This window comes from Giraffa tippelskirchi, chromosome 12, assembly GCF_054371585.1.
Source record: "Giraffa tippelskirchi isolate mGirTip1 chromosome 12, T2T-mGirTip1v1.2.pri, whole genome shotgun sequence".
NCBI lineage: Eukaryota > Metazoa > Chordata > Mammalia > Artiodactyla > Giraffidae > Giraffa > Giraffa tippelskirchi.
The window spans coordinates 136,573,472-136,591,275 of record NC_137286.1 but is presented as its reverse complement, the minus strand read 5'-3'; the positions used below and the strand labels follow the sequence as shown (position 1 = coordinate 136,591,275).

The 17,804-nt window shown below is 41.2% G+C and overlaps 2 protein-coding genes across 7 annotated transcripts in view; one reads left to right on the top strand and one right to left on the bottom strand.

The window, feature by feature from the left end:
• DZIP1 (DAZ interacting zinc finger protein 1) overlaps positions 1-8,294 on the top strand; it is a 48,378-nt gene extending 40,084 nt beyond the window's left edge. For all 4 annotated transcript variants that reach the window (XM_081550330.1, XM_081550329.1, XM_081550327.1 and 1 more), the window contains 7 exons: positions 25-187; positions 478-607; positions 1,183-1,236; positions 2,640-2,833; positions 4,362-4,492; positions 5,606-5,783; positions 7,466-8,294. In XM_081550330.1, the coding sequence (XP_081406456.1) occupies positions 25-187; positions 478-607; positions 1,183-1,236; positions 2,640-2,833; positions 4,362-4,492; positions 5,606-5,783; positions 7,466-7,542 (927 nt within the window). In that variant the 3' untranslated portion in view covers positions 7,543-8,294. The remainder of the gene's footprint in view (positions 1-24; positions 188-477; positions 608-1,182; positions 1,237-2,639; positions 2,834-4,361; positions 4,493-5,605; positions 5,784-7,465) is intronic.
• CLDN10 (claudin 10) overlaps positions 7,672-17,804 on the bottom strand; it is a 95,398-nt gene continuing 85,265 nt past the window's right edge. For all 3 annotated transcript variants that reach the window (XM_081550332.1, XM_081550333.1, XM_081550331.1), the window contains exons 4-5: positions 11,616-11,723; positions 7,672-10,903 (exon numbers count right to left, since the gene is read on the bottom strand). In XM_081550332.1, the coding sequence (XP_081406458.1) occupies positions 10,780-10,903; positions 11,616-11,723 (232 nt within the window). In that variant the 3' untranslated portion in view covers positions 7,672-10,779. The remainder of the gene's footprint in view (positions 10,904-11,615; positions 11,724-17,804) is intronic.

Below are 17,804 nucleotides of genomic sequence, written 5' to 3'. Positions count from 1 at the left end.
TAATTTAATGTTTTGTTCCTTCAGGATATACGTGGTATTCCAAGCGATCACTTGAATAGAGTGCTAAGAACTGTGGAATCGACAAGACATGAGCGAGAAAGACAAATACCTAACATTCAGCAAATTCGAGAATTCCTTGAACATCAGGTCAGCTGTAAAATTGAAGAGAGAACACAGCTGTCCACAGGTACACCTGTCACTCACTGCCATTTCATTTCTGCAGAAATATTAATAGAGCAGCCATTTCATGATTTTATATGGTTCACAAACCTTGGCACTTAACTGGCAACTCTGTTACTGTTTGAACCATTAAACGTTGGGTCTTAGTTTGTGTTTTTACAATTAAAATCCTCCTGTAGTGTGGACTCTAGATCCTTGAGATGGGCTTGTTTGTTTCAGTGCCAATGTAGACAATATTGTAGTATTTTCTTCTGCTTTTCATGCAGTGGAGACTCATAAATGACACTACTATTCCAGACAGGTATGGTGCTTCTCAAATAGACACCCTTTCAACTGGAGAACTACCCAAAGCAATACACCTTCCTCCCAAAAGCAGACAGCTGATTAGACAAAGACCTGTGTTTTCTGATAGAACATCTGTTCCAAAGTGAGTATTTTCAACTCTAATTTTTGTTTTTAATATTTGTCTCAGCTTGGGCTGCTATAACAGAATACCATTGACTGGGTGGCTTAAGCAATAGAAAAATATTTTCTAACACTTCTGGAGGGTGGAAGTCTGAGATCTGGGTGCCAGCCAGCATAGTCAGGTTCTGGGAGGCTTCTCTCCCAGGACTCACAGATGGCCAGCTTCTTACTGTGTCCTCATATGCCAAGGAGAACAAGAGAGCCTTGGTCTCTCTTCCTTTACTTACTGGGGCACTAATTCCTTTCAGTGTGGGCCCCATCCTCGTGACCTCATCTAAACCAAATCACCCCATCTCCAGACACCATCACACTGAGGGCAAGGGCTTCAGTGCAGGAATATTAGGGGGCCACAGGCATTCAGCGCACAGCAATGTGTGACCCAACAGAGAACCACACTTGGAATGCCTTCTCTTCTCTCAGTTCGGGGAGACTCATAACTGCTCACCCTCTAATAAAGCACAAATCACCAATTCCATAGAACTCTATTTTAAATTACATGATTTGCTCATGCTGGAAATATCTTTCTCTTGCTTTTAGAGTGAAGAAAAATGCCACAGAAGATCATTTTCCCAGGAGGTCTTCCACTATTGCGTGAGTACTGAGGAGGCAGGGAAAGGTGGTTTTTAAAAGTTCTTTTCACTGAACATTCCTTGCACTGTAAATTAGTATGTTCATTGTGGTTCACTAGAACCATAATTATTACATATCATATTTAATCTGTGATTCCTTTGTTACACCTTCATTTCTTTATCCTAAGTCAATAGCACTTGTGACCTCCACTAACAAGCGGGACCACACCTGAGTCATGTTTGTTATTCCCCACGCCCACCCCTGCCTAGTTTAGTAATTTTCGATAAGAATGATAAATTATAAATTTATATAAATTATAAATTTTTGATAAGCATGATAAATTAAGTGTGTAATGTCACTTTTTAGTGGCTGTATCCACTGATAGTGTATCTGGATAGAATTTTAGTGTTCCAGCTTCTTGTGGAAGTTGTTAACAGCCTTAGACCTTACTCTCTTAGGCTCACTTAGGATACTGAGAACCCTATCTCAGTCATTCCTTAACTGTGTGACACTGATTCAGTTGATTACCTGTTTTAAGCCTCAGTTTTTCTATCTGTAATATGGGATGATGCTTCCTCTTTCACAGGATAGTTCTACAAATTAAAATGAGAACATGTGAAAAGGACTTGGCCTCAGTGCTTGGCACTTGTGGGTACTCAATAAGTTGTAGGTATATCATTGTTATTAATTATGAGTAAAACTAATTTTATGATAATTGAATTCCATAGTAGAGAGAATAAATATAATAAAGACACTATAAATGATAACTCACCCTTCAGAAGCACTTATCATGTAATAATATCATGGGAAGAGCTTTATTTCATGGGATGTAGTGTAACTGAACATTCTGTGGAATTTAGGTGCAGTGAATATTTTTTAAATGAATAGATACTGCTCTGAATTTGTTTCACTTTAAAATGGGGTGATGATGTACATGATATTACAAATGAGTGTGTGTATGCATATAAAAGTACTTGGTAGGGTACAGTATAAAGGAAAGCTATAAGTAATGCATGCATGCCTGCGTGTGTCCTCAGTCGTGTGGACGCTTTGCAAATGACACTGTTTTAAAAGACAGCATAGTTTTATCCCAGAAATATTTTTTCCACTGTAAAATGTTTTTCTTAGGTGTGTAAAAACTAATATTAAAAAAATTCAAAATTTGCGTTTAGAGGAGTAATGTCATAACTTCAGTCCACTTTGGTAAATAGGCCATGTGGCATGTGGTTGGCAGATGTAAATTTGAAATGACCATTCTGCCTTTTGCATAATAAGTCCTCGGCCTGGCCGCCATCTTGTTCTGTGGCCACATAGGCGTTTTGTTAGGCTCTCTTGAGAAAGTTCCGACCTCTTTAAGGGGCATATTGTCTGTAAATCCTGAAACTCGGAAACAGCGCCCCCTGTTTGGGCTTTGATTTGTTTAGGACTCCTCCCTTCAGTTCTGAGGAGGAGCTGGATGCTGACGACCTCATCCAGGCGTTCGCCTCCCCAGACTTACTTCCTGTGCTGTCGTCTAAAAGCAGCAAGGGTAGTTTCGGAAAGAGCACCGTCAAAAGCGACACTGACTGGACCGAGGGAAGTGAAGTTGAGGACTCTGATATTTCCCCCAAGCCCACAGGTAAGCTTTCCTTTACTGAAAATCCATCTGAAAGTTTTGATTTTAGGACAGTGGTTCTCAACCACAGTGCTTCTGTGGACAGTGGTTCTCAACTCTCCATACTGGGCATCTGAGCTAAGAAAGTTCTCGAGGAAACGATGTGAAAGTAAAATGAAAGTGCTAGTCCCTCAGTCGTGTCCGACCCTTTGCGACCCCATGGACTGTAGGCTGCCAGGCTCCTCTGTCCTTGAAATTCTCCAGGCAAGAATACTGGAGTGAGTAGTCATTGGCTTCCAAGGGGATCTTCCCAACCCAGGGATCCAGTTGGGTCCCCTGCATTGCAGGCAGATTCTTTACAATCTGAGCCACCAGGAAAGAAAGTATGGGGTTAATCTAAACATTGTTGATGCCTGAGGAAAAATGGAAGGGGCTTAGCAAGTAGTTGATGTTCAAGTGGAAGGAGAGGAAGGGGTTGGGGATGTCTGGGTGTATTAGTAACAAACACAAGGGCTGATGTAATGAAGTACACACAGTGTGGCTTAAACCACAGAATCTGTCTCATAGGAGCTGGAAGACCACAATCCAGGTGGCAAGGTTGGTTTCTTCTGAGAGTTATGAGGAGAGGACCTGCTCTGTGTCTCTGTCCTTGGCTTGTAGATGACTGTCTCCTCCCTATGTCTCGTCACATTGACTTTCTCTGTGGGTGCCTCTGTGTCCAAATTTCCCACTCTTGTCCAAGGACACCAGTTGTGTTAGATTAGGGTCCTCTTTAATGACCTCACCTTAACCTAATTATCTCTTTAAAGGTCCTGTCTCCAAATAAGGTCACCTTCCAAGGTAATGGGGGTAAGGACTTCAACATACGCATTTGGGACACAATTCAACCCCTTAATACTGTGTGTCCTTGAGAATAACTGTTCTAACACACGATGCTGCCTTTTGGAAACGGGGCAATTCTAAAGGAACATGAGGTCCAAGTTGGTGATTGCTGATAATTTGCTAAGGAGAAGAGGCAAAAGGGTCATTTAAAAAAAAACAACAGAAACTCTGTTTAATGTAACTTAAAAATTATGTATTTTAAACATATCAGATGTAATTAGTTTATTGTATATAATTTGTATATACCATGTATTTTTATAATTATGTAAAATATAACTTTAAAATAATTTGTTTTTGAAAATACCATATGAATATCCATTCATACAGTCAGCCTCACTGAAATTAAAGTTTCTGATCATGAGTCTGAATGACATCCTTCTTTGATTTAAGATAAAAACTTTATTCTTCTAGTCTAGAGGATGATGACTTTTTAAAAGGCATTATTTACGATGCTTGGACTCTCACTGGAGAAGGAAATGGCAACCCACTCCAGTATTCTTGCCTGGAAAATCCCATGGACGGAGAAGCCTGGCGGGCTATAGTCCGTGGGGTCACACAGAGGTGGACACAACTGAGCGACTAACACACAGACTGTCTCACATTGTAAGATTATTTTGGAACTGAAGATTTAATTTTTTTAAACTTTACCTGTTTTCTATGGGTCCTATAGGAACCTCCATTAAAACATTAACTGGAAAAGTTGAAAAGACGGTTTCAAATCCCAGAAATATGAATAAACCAGTTGGTGGAATTAATGTTGCTGATGCGTTCATCAAAAAGGAACTAAAAGAAGATCTAAAGGTGAAATCACTTTTACTTGTTAAACATACACAAATTCATCTTTTAATGAATATATCATAATAATTGTATTTTGTAGTGAAATGTAAAACAAATATAATTATTTAGTATAGTAGAGGTTGAGATTTTTACTTTATCTTGTTTTCAGTATTGTATTTCTATAGGGAATCAAAGATACTGAAAGGATAACTGGTAATAATACATCCTATGCTTATCAGGTTTTACAGGTTTTCAGAATCCTGTCACGTGTATTATTTGACACTGGCAGATACTAGGTAGTTTGTTCACAGAAACTTGTGACTGAATAGAATCTGGGCTTTCAGATCGGAGTCCAGGAACCTTTTTGCTACCAAGACATGACCTGGAAGTGAAATAGGGACTTTTCAGAGTTTACCCCTACTTGGCAGCTGGAGTCCATAAGACATACTTTAGAGAGAGTGTGACCCGAGCGGAGGACAAAGCCGAGCTCTCCTCCCTGACACTTCAGACACACTCCAAGGTCTGGCACCAGGCCCCGGAAGTGCTCCTGTGGATGGAGACCTGGGTGGGCTTCTCTGTGTTGACCGGGTCTTCCAGTAGTAGCTGCTCTTTCTTTAATTTTCACTTACATTAGATTTAATTCTTCCCCTGCTCATCTGTGGAATCCAGAGCATTCTAACTACTTTCATAAATTAGTGCCATTTGTGTTACACAAGTCCAAAATGACAAAAAGTCACACCAGTCAAGAGCCACTGTGTCTTCCTTAGAAGGTGCACTGGAGAAACACACAGTCCTTCCCATCAGGGCCGCTTTTTCAGGGCCCTCATATGATGTCTCCTGCAGTTAAATGTCTTAGTATCACAGAGGTAAGAGCCCCAGAGCCAGTCTGACTGCTCCTTGGGGAGCATCCTGACTTGACTTGACAACATAGTTTCTGGAATTTTCTAAATTCACGATTGCTGCGTAGGAAACATACATTTCCACGGCAACAAACAAAAAAAGGTGGTTCCCTCTGCTTTTGAAGCACAGATTTCCAAATCTATTTCATTGCCCTCAGAGATGACCAGATGAGGGACCCTCTGAGGCTCCCAACTTCTTACCATTCATTATTCTCCGTCTGTTTTTTTATTTTTTCAGTGTACAGATGTGGACGATGATGACTGGGACATATCATCCTTAGAGGAAGACAGATCTATAGGGAGAAGAGCTGGGAGAGAACAGAAGGAACCTCCTCCACCTGTGAAGAATGAGCCAAATTCTACTCAAGTGCCAAATGCCTGGGGTGCAGCTAACCCGAAAGGGCCAAAGGGAGAAGGTTTGCGACTTTGGTGTCTACCGGAAGCCTTTATAAATACCAGACTACCCTAATGGGCTTCCCTGGTGGCTCAGCGGAAAAGAATCTGCCTACCAAGCAGGAGACGTGGGTTTGATCCTTGGGTCAGAAAGATCCCCTGGAGAAGGAAATAGCAACCCACTCCCAGTATTTTTGCCTGGGAAATCCCATGGACAGAGGAGCCTGGCGGGCTACAGTCCATGGGGTCACAAAAAAGTTGGACATGACTGAGCAACTTAAAAAACATTATTTTAATAAGGACTGAAATTAGTATCTATTTACTAATTTTCTAAATTTTAATTTCAGTTTCTAATCTTTTGTCTTTAAAATTTTTAAATATCTATTTTTGAAAGTGCCCCTACAAATACTCTTCACATAGATGCCTCCTAGAAATTTACATTTCTGATACATACCTAAATGAGGCCACTTTTTTCATGTCTGTCTTCTTGTATTCATCTGTCTACATGTTAAATATTGTTATTTTCTTCCAAGGAAGATTCTTCTTGGAGCATTGTAGCCAGTGGAATGAAGGACCAGTGAAACTATTTACTACCATTGATCCTATCCACCCAGGCTAGAGTCTGGATAATAAGTCCAGTCACTTAACCTCTCAACACATTTAATCTTTAAAATCAGAAAATATAATTTGTATTTTTTTAAATCAGAGTTCTTTGCCACGTCCCCCCAACCCCCCCCCCCAACACACACAGTGCCTCCTCCCAGCCATCCTACATCCCTGCAAGTAACCAGTTCAGACTTGTTTGTAGACTTATCGATTTTAGACGTGAACTTTCTAGGTGCTGATAAGACAGATGAAGATTTGGCTCCTTCTCCACTGCCTGCACCTCTCATGCCCCCTCTTTGGTACTTTCGTCCCCCCCCCATCTATAATTTTAAATGAATACATGCACATCTCTTGGTCTGTTTATGGCAGGATCTTGTACCCCACCCCCCGCATTTCTAAGATGAACCATTGCTGCCTGTGTCCTCACTTGATCTCTTCTCTCCACCAGTGTGTCAGTTGTTAACACTGACCTTCTGTTCTGTCACCATCATAAGTTTTCTGTGCTTTGTCTCAGCATCCAACCTCATCACTGAAAAAGCAAAAGACGTGTTTACGCTACAGTGACTGTGGAAGGACACGGGACGCTCAGGACACTCAGAATGCCCTGAGTACATTTCCTCCTCCCGGTGCCATGACCCCACGCCCCTCAAAGAAAACATCCCTAGTCACGCTCAAGTGGAATTCTCTGTACTCTGCTTCAGTGGCTTAAGGCACTTTTGATCTAACCTCACCTTTAAGCTCATCTATGCTAGAGAACCTAATTTTAGCATTTAGTCCCTCCTTGGCTTGTGAATTTTATTCTCCTCTCTTTATGGCTGCCCGCCTGCGGGCGCTGTGCTGAATGCCAGGAGGTGGGGGCCGGGTGGAAGCTTTGCTACGAGGGCCCTGTGCGGCTGACCTAGAGACATGGCCGTCCTGTGGTGGCGGGACGGTCTGCAGCGTCCTGCCCCAGCTTGTGGGAGCTGGGGTTGGGGTTGGCAAGCTGACTCAGGCCCAAGTGACGAATTACAGTGTGAAGTTTTGGAGCTTTTACTGGCTGGACCATGTGCTCGTTTAATCACTGGGGCCTCCCCGCCCTCCCTTTCTGTCTCCCACATAGGACCTCAGGATGAGTCCAGCACACTGAAAAGCAGCTTAGTAACCGTGACTGACTGGAGTGACTCTTCAGATGTGTAGCTGTCACCCTGTGTGTCAGGAGGTCCGTCCAGACTTCAGCAGTATTTGGTATCGTGGTATTTCAGCACTGCCTACACAACTGTAATTGTCCTGCCTGACAGTATCTCCTGCAATAACAAGGAAACCGGCTCTCAGAGAACAAGAGTCTCTTTAATGGCACCTAATGCAGTGTTTAAAAAAAAACAACACACAAATTGTCAACAGTATTTTGAAGCATTTGAAGCATATCAAGGTATTTAAGAATGCTGCTGCTGCTTAAAAATCATGTGTCACTGAAGTCATAAAAAGTTTTTTCTTCAGAACAGTACTCTAGTGTTTAGGTGTATTTTTTTCAACTAGTTTTTAAGTGAATTCTTTTTTAAACTGATAGCAGGTTTTAGTTTACATTTAAACTTTTTAAAAAAATACCTTATGTACATTGTCATGTTGGAAGTGTTTTATTATAAAGTTCTGTTAGTATCCTTAAAATGGAATTGGTGGAAATCAGTGAAATTTTAAAAGTAGACAGCTTATTTTTCATCTAGAAGTAAGTTTAGAGTTAGTAAAAATATAGCTAGGCTCATATTAACTACATTTTCCGGAAGTACTTTTACCATATGCAGCTTTGGGCCACTGTAAGCATGTTTTAGAACTTAAAATACTATTTCTGCAGTATAACCTTGACCTTGGATATTTTATGAATAAAATGTAGCCATTTTAAATATCAGTTAATTTATCAGACTATGAATAGAATAGATTGAGTCAATACTGAATTCATATGTGTCTGTAGTTTTTTTTCACTTTCTTAAAATGCCCTTTCTGCATTAGAAAATACCTCAAAACTAACTTAGTTAATATTCTTAACAGTGACATTATCAATAGTCAACACGTTCATATAAACTGTTTTTTGCATACTTTGTGGTACTCTCTGTACTTTTGTTTCCCTCCAAAAAGTAATATTTTAACTAAATGGTCTGTTAGGATTTGGACCTCTCTTTGTTTTATCAGCCTTTCAAGTAAAACCCTCAATGACACCCTTGTGACTGTGGCTGAGTTATTAGAGCTGATTTCAAGTTAAACTCATCTCAATCAAGGATTTAAGCTTGTCTTAGTAGCTATGCCATGTAACATGCTGATCTAAAAGCAATTTTTCTTTTATCTGTTTTGGCCCCACCAGGGTCCTTTTTACTTGTAGGCCACTTACCTTTTTAAAAACTTTCCACGAAGGCCATTTAATGCAAATATACTTGCTTTAAATATCAGTTTCTAAAGCTCTAATAAACCCTGAATCAAATCTTCACTGTAGTAAGACAAAGATAAGCAACCTAAAACGATGCCTAGGAAGGCACCTGGGCTCCTGCATTCACTCACATATCCACTTAGATCCGTTGAGCTCCCTGTTCTGTTTTAGTATACATTAGTTCATTTGATGAGAAAAACTTTGAGACCTATTATTCTAATCTTCTTCTTAAAAGATGTGAGAAACTGAGCTATACAATAACTTGCCAAAAGCCATATGACTAGAAAATGACAAAAGCTGGCTTTAAACCAGGCCTCAACTCCCCGGGTCTGCCACGTCTTTATTCCTAAACAGCAAGGATTGGGGAAATACGACGAACATCTGCTAAGTAACCCAAATCTTTATGCGTCTGTGTCGCAAAAGCTGATATTCTGTTTAGTCCTGTCATGTTAGGTTGTACTAGAACTGGTTTGCTCATTTTCCTTTGGACCATCGCCTTATATTTCCTGTCACGGACACACGGCTAATGTTTCTGGCTCCTGACAGTTTTTCTGCACTTTGACCCCTTCTTGCCCTCAATTCTTCAGAAGCTGTGATAGTTCAATACAGTCAAAATATTTTCTTCACCAGTACAGCTCTAAAATTTAAAAATTTGTTTTAAACACACATTCACCAAACCCTGTGCCCACATTGGCTTATAGCACCTAGCCTCCCTCAGTGGTTTTCAGTTCATTTGTATCCCCGGAAAAGGTATTGAAGTATTATCATGGTCTGGAAAAAAAAGTTTATCAGTAATAAACTCGTCCATTTTCTTTTCAGTGAGCACCTCCAAACAATGTGATTTTTCCTTTTTAAGTCCTTCATGCTTGAGGAAGATGTCACTGTCACCCATGCTGTGACTGGTATATTGTCGGGTACCTGAGTCACAGATGACACGGCTAAGCGATTCTTAGCCACAGCTTGAGACTGTATACTTCACCCTAGAGTGCCTCAGTTCAAAGTCCTCGAGGTTTTGTCACGTGCTGTGGCAAGTCACTTCAACTTCTCTGCTTTCATTTCAATCTCTGTCAGCTCAGGGTCCTCTAGTACTTACCTCAGAGGGTGGCGATGAGGCTGCAGTGAGTGAGGGCACACAGAGCGTTTAGAGCAGCGACAGGCACTCACAGGCTGAGGTGACTACTGCCCTGTGGATATGACATTAAAGAGCTGGTTTGAGAAATAAAACATTGTCTTTGGTCAGAGATCCCTGGAGGAACTTACACGTCTTGAAAAAAAGGCTGTCTCTCCATTGCCAGTTGGTTCCACACACACAGCCTGAGCGACACAGGTCCTCAGGAACTCGGTCCATTGTTTCTGAGTGAGGCAGGGACCATGCGGCTCCAGGCCTTCCTCTGTCAGCCTCAGAGTCGGCCATGACCAGCGTATCCAGATCTGCTCTCTGTACCGGAGGAGGACCGGCCGGGTAGAGGGCAGCAGCATCTTGGCCCCGTGAGCCCTTCCTGGAGCAGCCGTTGAGAAGCACGGTGGTGACAGGCAGGTGTCAGTAGCTAGAAATCGGCTCTGCCCAGCCAGTACCTGTCCATTCAACCTGGACATCTCCCGAGGAATAGTCTCAGATCACCCCTATACTGTTTACAAGCCATGACTCCTTAATACACTCTGTTTAATGTATGAAGGAAAAAACACATAAAAAATGGGGACAAATACTGCAAGGTCTGGATGATTAAGAAGGCTACATTATGAACACTTCTGGAATCTTTGGTGTTAAACACAGATGTATAAGATATATACAAATCTTGTAAATAGCCTGTTTATTTTTTTTTTATAGAAAGCCACAACAGAAAGTGATTAGTATGTAACTATAGAAGAACATTTACATCCAAGAATCAACAAATTCTTCAAATTCATATTTTAAAAATAGTTTGAGTGTTAATTATAGGAGGGCCTTGATGGCATCATTTTGTGAACAGTTCACGTTTAGAACAAGCTCAAGACACAGCTTGAAGGCAGCTCTCTTTTTAGACATAAGCGTTTTTATCAAACTGTTTTGAAGGGTTTGAGGTTTTAAACTCTCCTTCTCTGCCGTGATACTTTGTCCGAGAAGACATGACAGACGTGGCCCCATTGTACGTGTATCCCATTCTGAAAGGCAAAACAGTTTGGTAGATGGTCTTTTACATGTAGGACAAAGAAAAATAGGAAGAAACCATATCCCCCCATTTCTGTCACAGCTAAGTTGTCTTTCCCTGATTATGTTTAGCTTTATTCCCTTCTCAGCCCAAGAAATACGTCAGTGTCATCTCAGAACAGCTAGTGTGACTAAGAATCTCAGAAGAAACTTATGGCTTCTTAGTTTGTTCAGTTATTCTCCTTCAAAACTTACATAAAACTTATCTTCCCAGAATCTTGGAGACTGCGATGACCTTAATCAGCAGTTTCCACCTATGTGAAAATTATGAGGCCAAAGTGAAGAATATGCCCCTAAAGTTAGACAAGATTTCTACTTAACAGCAATAGCTTTGGAAAGTTAGAATGTCAAACTCTGCTGTTTTTTTGATGCTTCATCAAAAAAAAAAAATGTTTTTTTAATGGAAGGATAATTGCTTTACAGTATTGTGTTGGTTTCTGTCCTATATCAACACAAGCTCTGCTTTTTAAATTAACTATAATTATATTCTATTCAATATAATTTTACCACATTAAATGTTATATTTACTATATATTCTTAGCCTTTCCCAATTCTGGGTGTTTCAAGTTTCTAAGAATCATATGAACTACCTATAATTTATCCTACATATAACAATTTAGAATCGTATTGTACTTTTTAACAGGTCATTTTTGTCTCTTTTCATACCTGGGTGCTTTGTTGTTGTCAGATATTGAAAAGCAAAATATGACACCACCAATTATGCAGAGTGAGGCTCCTGCCCATCCAATAAACAGAGCAGCTCCTAACTCATACCTGTGAAGAGTACCACACAAGTGTTAAAGCTTACTGATTTGGGGAGTAAACAGCACGTAACACTACTGGCCAACACTTACTAAATGCTCATAATACACCTGCTATGGGAGCTTATACAGGAAGCAATAATATCTGTAAAGAATGCTTTATACTTTTCTCAAAGTGTTTTTATAGCCTTCACTCAACTGTATCTTCCCAACATCCCAAAAGGAAGCTGAAAGGAAGCTGAAGGCATCAGCATCCCTTTGGGTAAAGCAGAAGCCGTGGACTCAAGGTGAGGCCTCCTGGCTCTGCCAGCACATTGCCTCTGGGCTCTGCCTGAAGCCCAAACGTTCCCATCTATTTATCCTGTTGTGCAGGGTAAATTATTTAGGTAGGCTTTAGCTGGAAAAAGGAGAGTTGCCTCTGCTTTTATTTTCGTTCAATTCAGTAACTGGTTAAGCATCTGCTGTGTGCAGTCATGTGCAAGGTGCCAAAGGGTGACAGAACATGCCACCCCACCTATGCCACTTTGGCACAAGGAGCCAAAAGCAACTGAGAGGAAACAGGAAAGCTCTCTGCCTTCTCCCCGTTTGCCTAAAAGCAGGGCATAAATGTGTAAAACTGTCCCTTATCCCCTCACTACCAGGAAGAAGTTAATTCTCAGACACACTGAACATCCTGCTTAGCCCACAAGTGGCACCGGAGCAATCCACATTAACGAACTTCACTAATTTGCATATTTCATTAGTTTCCTCCTCACATTCAGGCAAGTCACTCAATTGTGACTGACTCTTTGCAACCCCATGGGCTGCAACACGCCAGGCTTCCCTGTCCATCACCAGCTCCCGGAGCTTGCTCAAACTCACGTCCATCAAGTTGGTGATGCCATCCAACCATCTCATCCTCTGTTGTCCCCTTCTCCTCCTGCCTTCAATCTTTCCTAGCCTCAGGGTCTTTTCCAATGAGTCAGTTCTTTGCATCACGTGGCCAAAGTATTGGAGTTTCAGCTTCAACATCAGTCCTTCCAATGAATAGTCAGGGCTTATTTCCTTTAGGATTGTCCCTCCTCATGTGCCTTCCCACAATTTGTGCCTCTAGAAGCTCAAAGTCCTTTTTCCTTTGTCTTGTCACTTCTCTACAGATGTACTGTTCTTTTGTTAAGATGCTATATAAGCCCAAGTTCTAGCCACCCTTTGAATTACACGCCATTGGGTACTCTCTTGTGTAGGGGCGATGCACATATAAACAAACTCCAGTTTTCTCTTATTAATCTATCTTTCTTCCCAGCAGAGAACCTAGGAGAGTAGAGGAAAAAATCGTTTTTCTTCCTCTACAGTGTCCACAATAGATACAGCCTCATCGTGCTTATCACTACAGTCCAGTGAGAGATGAATAAAAAAGTATCATTTAGTGACAGCCTGCTATGAAGCCTCTCCTTGATGCCAGGCCACAGTACAACCACTGATGACTAGAACAGATGCAAAGGTAAGTAAGACAGCCCTTGCCTTGGAGAGGTCACCATACAAAGGTACAAACAACACTACCGAGAACAACAAAGGAAATCACAGTGGAGGGCTGGAGGATATCCTTTCAGGGGAGATATATATATATATGTATGTTTTGGAGAAACAAATATAGAATGAGAAAAGTATACCAAAATCTCAGTGGTTGTGATGTTCTCAGGTCTGCCTGTCCTTTTCCTGAAAAATTAGGTGTTTTTTTTTTTTTTAAGTAAGTGACTTTCAGACTTTTAGCTCACAGACCTCTATCACAAGGTGAAAACAAATGGATGACATTCCCTACCTAATGGTGCTTTTCAGTGTTAAATGAAGTCAGAGGGGGAAGGGTCTGTTTTGATCATAGAATCCGCAGAGGGGCTGAGAACGAAAGGAAGAGTTGAGAGTAGGAGGGGAAAGTTGGGGTCAAGGTCAGGCTACCCCCCCTGAACCTGGTGCAGGGTCAGGCTTAGGTATCAAGGCCTCCCCATACTGTGGACAGCATCTGGCATGCATGCCCTGTGCCTGTCCTGAGCTTTGTCTCATCCTTTTCGGCGTGCGGTGTCACGATGTCTGAACTCCCATCTGGGCAGGGGCAGGCGGCGGTGGTGGTGTGACACTGTGGCCCCAGCCACTAGCCAGTGGGAGCAGGAAGCTGCATTTACACAAGACAAGGGCCTGGTGGTCTACTTGCCCATTTCCAGATCTAGCTTTTCAGTTAACTTCACAGCTTCCATTTGCAATTGGGAAGAGGTGACTTATATAATACACACTACAACTTGGCGTGTGCATGCAGGCTAAGTCGCTTCAGTTGTGTCCGACTCGTTGTGACCCCCACGGACTGGAGTCAGCCAGGCTCCTCTGTCCGTGGGATTCTCCAGGCAAGAGTCCTAGAGGGGGTTGCCGTTTTTACATAATACATACTGCCTTGTGATCCCTTCTTTTTCACTCTTGCGTTGCTTTACCTGGGGAATCGAGGTGAGAGCTAAAGGAAGAGCTATAAGCACCTCATCCTGCACTAAAGCACTGATTAGGCTCTGGGAAGGAAGAAACTTCTCAAAATGTTCCAATCAGAGGCAGTGGCAGAAACAAGTCAGTGTAAGTGGGGGAAAAGCCTTCAGTGTGCACAAAAACCAGCTTGGAAGAGGACTGGACGGTGAAGTGTACAGGTGAAAAGAGCTGGCCAGATCAAGAGTGTTAACCTGGTAGTTTTATAAGATACCTTCATTAAATATCATGTTACACATCTACAAAGGATATCCTGGATTCCCACAATAGGCCCTTCTTGTATGATGTTTGGATGACATACAAATAAAACAAACAGAGGGCTTGCCAAGTTGTAGGTACCGGTCAATGGACCTCTTTAAAATATCTGCAATTCCTACAGTAAGCTGGCATCCAGTCCATCCACTGTCATGCTGTTACTGCAAACACAACTAAAGGATGAGCACACTGAACATTTCAACATGGAGGACATTATTATAGTATGACAATTTAACGATACTTTCTATTTTTCTTTATTTTTCTCCTTAGAGCTTAGGCTGTTTTCTCTCCTGAAACTATGCATTAGTATTTAACTTTCAGTGTAAATACTCCTGGAAAAAACAGTCTGAGATTTTTCTTAAAACATTTAGCTTTCTAAAACAGGATGCCAGTGCCAGTATCATGGTTAAAAATAAGTCTCTAATAATTGATAGTGGTCCATTAGGGCATAGAGTGGTAGAACTCAAATCATAGCTCAGCCCTGTGAATTCACTTAAAAACAGCATATAAATGGGTAGAAATCAGAGGATAACTACCCACGCAGCTCAGCTGTTGGGAACTATGTCTTTATATTCATTTAAGCAAACTGAAACTTTCTGAAGGGATTTAAGAGTCACCAGTGTGGCTTATATTAAAAACTGGTTTGGGAATTCCCTGGAGGTCCAGTGGTTAGGACTCTGAGCTTCCACTGCAGGGGGCACGGGTTCAATCACTGGTCATGGAACTGGTTCACTTACTCCTGTTTTTAAACATATTTTTAGATTTTCTTGAAGTCACTAAATATAGACTCTATTCCAAGGAGAGTATCATTTCCTTTTGAGCTTTTTATCAATTCTGTCAAAGTCAACTATTTAATAAATTGAACCATTTTAAAGCTAAAGTCTTAAAGAGACTCCACGTCTATACCAATAGCTTCTAACAGCTGGATACGAGGGATTCTGTGACGCGGTTCTCTCTCTTAGAGACTTTTTCTTCTTCCTTCTTTTGAAAGACACATACAGCAGACTTATTCAACAGTGGCTTGAATTCACACCCATCAGTGCGCGTGATCTGGCAAAAATGGAAGTACTATTGAAAAACAGGACTGAGGGTGAGCCACGTAACATCCATTCAGGTTTGTTCCGGGCCACGCCTCCTCTGACATTCATTGGGAAACTCCATCTCTGCCTGGAAATCTTTCTTCACTTCTGGTAACACTGAGAAGCTGACTCCAGCCCCTCAGGAGATGATCCAAATTTCAGATGATCTGCTGCAGGTCTGTCTTTTGTTAACGATCATCTTCCTGGCCCTAGACCAGCTTTCCCACTCTTTATTGAGCTGTTAACAATCGCCAGAATTTCTTCATTATTCGGAAAGGCTACCCGTCTGCTTAGCACCAGGCAGATGCAGGATTGACAGGCCTAGGACTGATCTCTGTTTTACAGATGCAGAATGTCGTTCTTGGATTATCCCTCACGTATTCCGTTCAATGGAAAGGACTCATACAAGCAGTCTTATGACCTGAATTCATGTATATAATTGTGAATCTAGTAAACAAGTAATAGGGAACATGTTTTCTTTCTATAGAGAGAAAGTAAAGCACAGATTAATGACCAGAATTTTCCCAAAAAAAGAGCCATAATGATCTAAGGCATTAAAATATACCTTGACTTACTAGATGAAGTTAATTCTCATTCACCTGGCTGGGCTAGGGCTCCAGGCTACTGTCCATTTCCTAACGCGAGGACCACACTCAGTGGTCTAAATTCTGATGCATTTCATACTCACCTCCTATTTTAGCCTTGTTTCAGGGTGAATGAGAGAACACAACGCTGTTCTCAAGAAGGATCTTACAGTCTAGAGGAGATGGTCAGACATTAAACAAATAATTAAAGGACAATGAAGCCTAACAACCAAAGCAGAAGAACATGTGTTTGCAAAGTAAACATTACATGTTCTCCCAAATCTGTATAGATGTGGTTCAAGTAAGAGTCCACCATAACAACAGCTACTGTCAGATCACTGTACCAGGATTTTGTTTTTTGTGTTAAGCATTTTGGCATGTATTATCATATTTGATCTTCAATTCTAAGAGATAGTTCTTCCTACCATCAGAGAAAACTGAACCTGAGTGAGATTAAATTACTTGCCTCTCCATACCTCTGCTAAGTAAATAGTAGAACCAGGATTTAAAACCCATAACTAATGCCAATCCTCCAGCTTTTTTTTTTTTTTAAATTAATGTTTATTGGAGTATAGTTGCTTTAAGAGCCTGGTGAGCTACAGTCCACAGGATCTCAAAGAGTCAGACATGACTGAGCTACTAACACACATAGTTGCTTTATAATGTTGTGTTAGTTTCTGTTGTACATCAAGTCAATCAGTTAATCTCAACCTTTTTGACCCACAGTAATAAAATAAAAACAAAAATAAACAAATGGGGCTTAACTAAAGCTTTTGCATAGCAAAGGATACCATAAGCCAATCCGAGCTCTTGGCCATCACTCTTTCTCCCTTTTCACCTTAGCTAAGGAAAAGATGGTATCAATATGAAAAGATACAATCAGTGCAATGTTTTGGGCTTGTCATTTCAGAAAGATGTGTTTTCCCTCTCTCCCTGGCTCAGTGCCTTCTCAGTGGCTCTGGGGTATGGAATTTTTTTCAGAATTCCCTCCAGCTGTCTTTTCACCCAGCACAAAAAGAGGTGAGGGTAGTAATTAAAATCAGGGCTTGCTGGACTTGAAAAAAGAAACTGTGGCTCCTCTGTAAACAAAACAAAAACTGTTTAACAAAAGAAAAAGACCTTATCCTTTTAAGATCCCCAGAGAAAAGCGAGCTTGCTAGAGGTTGCAGAGCTAGAAGCCAAGTCTTTTGACCTCAAGGATGGACTTTTTTCCAAACATACTGTCCTACTCCTTATGTTAATCAAGGGTGGTAGCAGCCAAAACATTGCCGTTACCTTAAAACAACTAAATATGTTTTAAAAGTTCCAAGTTTAGGAAGCACAGCCATATATTATCAATGCTAACTTTTAAAAATTGAATTCCAATGGTATACTGATCTTTGAAACATTACCCTCAAAAAGAAACTTAACTCAAAGGCTTATATAATCCTTGGAGAAGGAAATGGCAATCCACTTCGGTACTCTTGCCTGGAGAATTCCATGGACAGAAGGGCCTGACAAGCCCCAGTCCATGGGGTCGCAAACAGCTGGACGTGACTGAGCAATTAACACTTATATAATCCAAGCTCTGTATCACCGCATGGATGGATTTTATGTGAACAAGCATTCTACAGGCATTATCTACAAGCACACCTTTCCCCAAATACCCCGCATTCTTTTGGGGTCCCAGGTACCAGA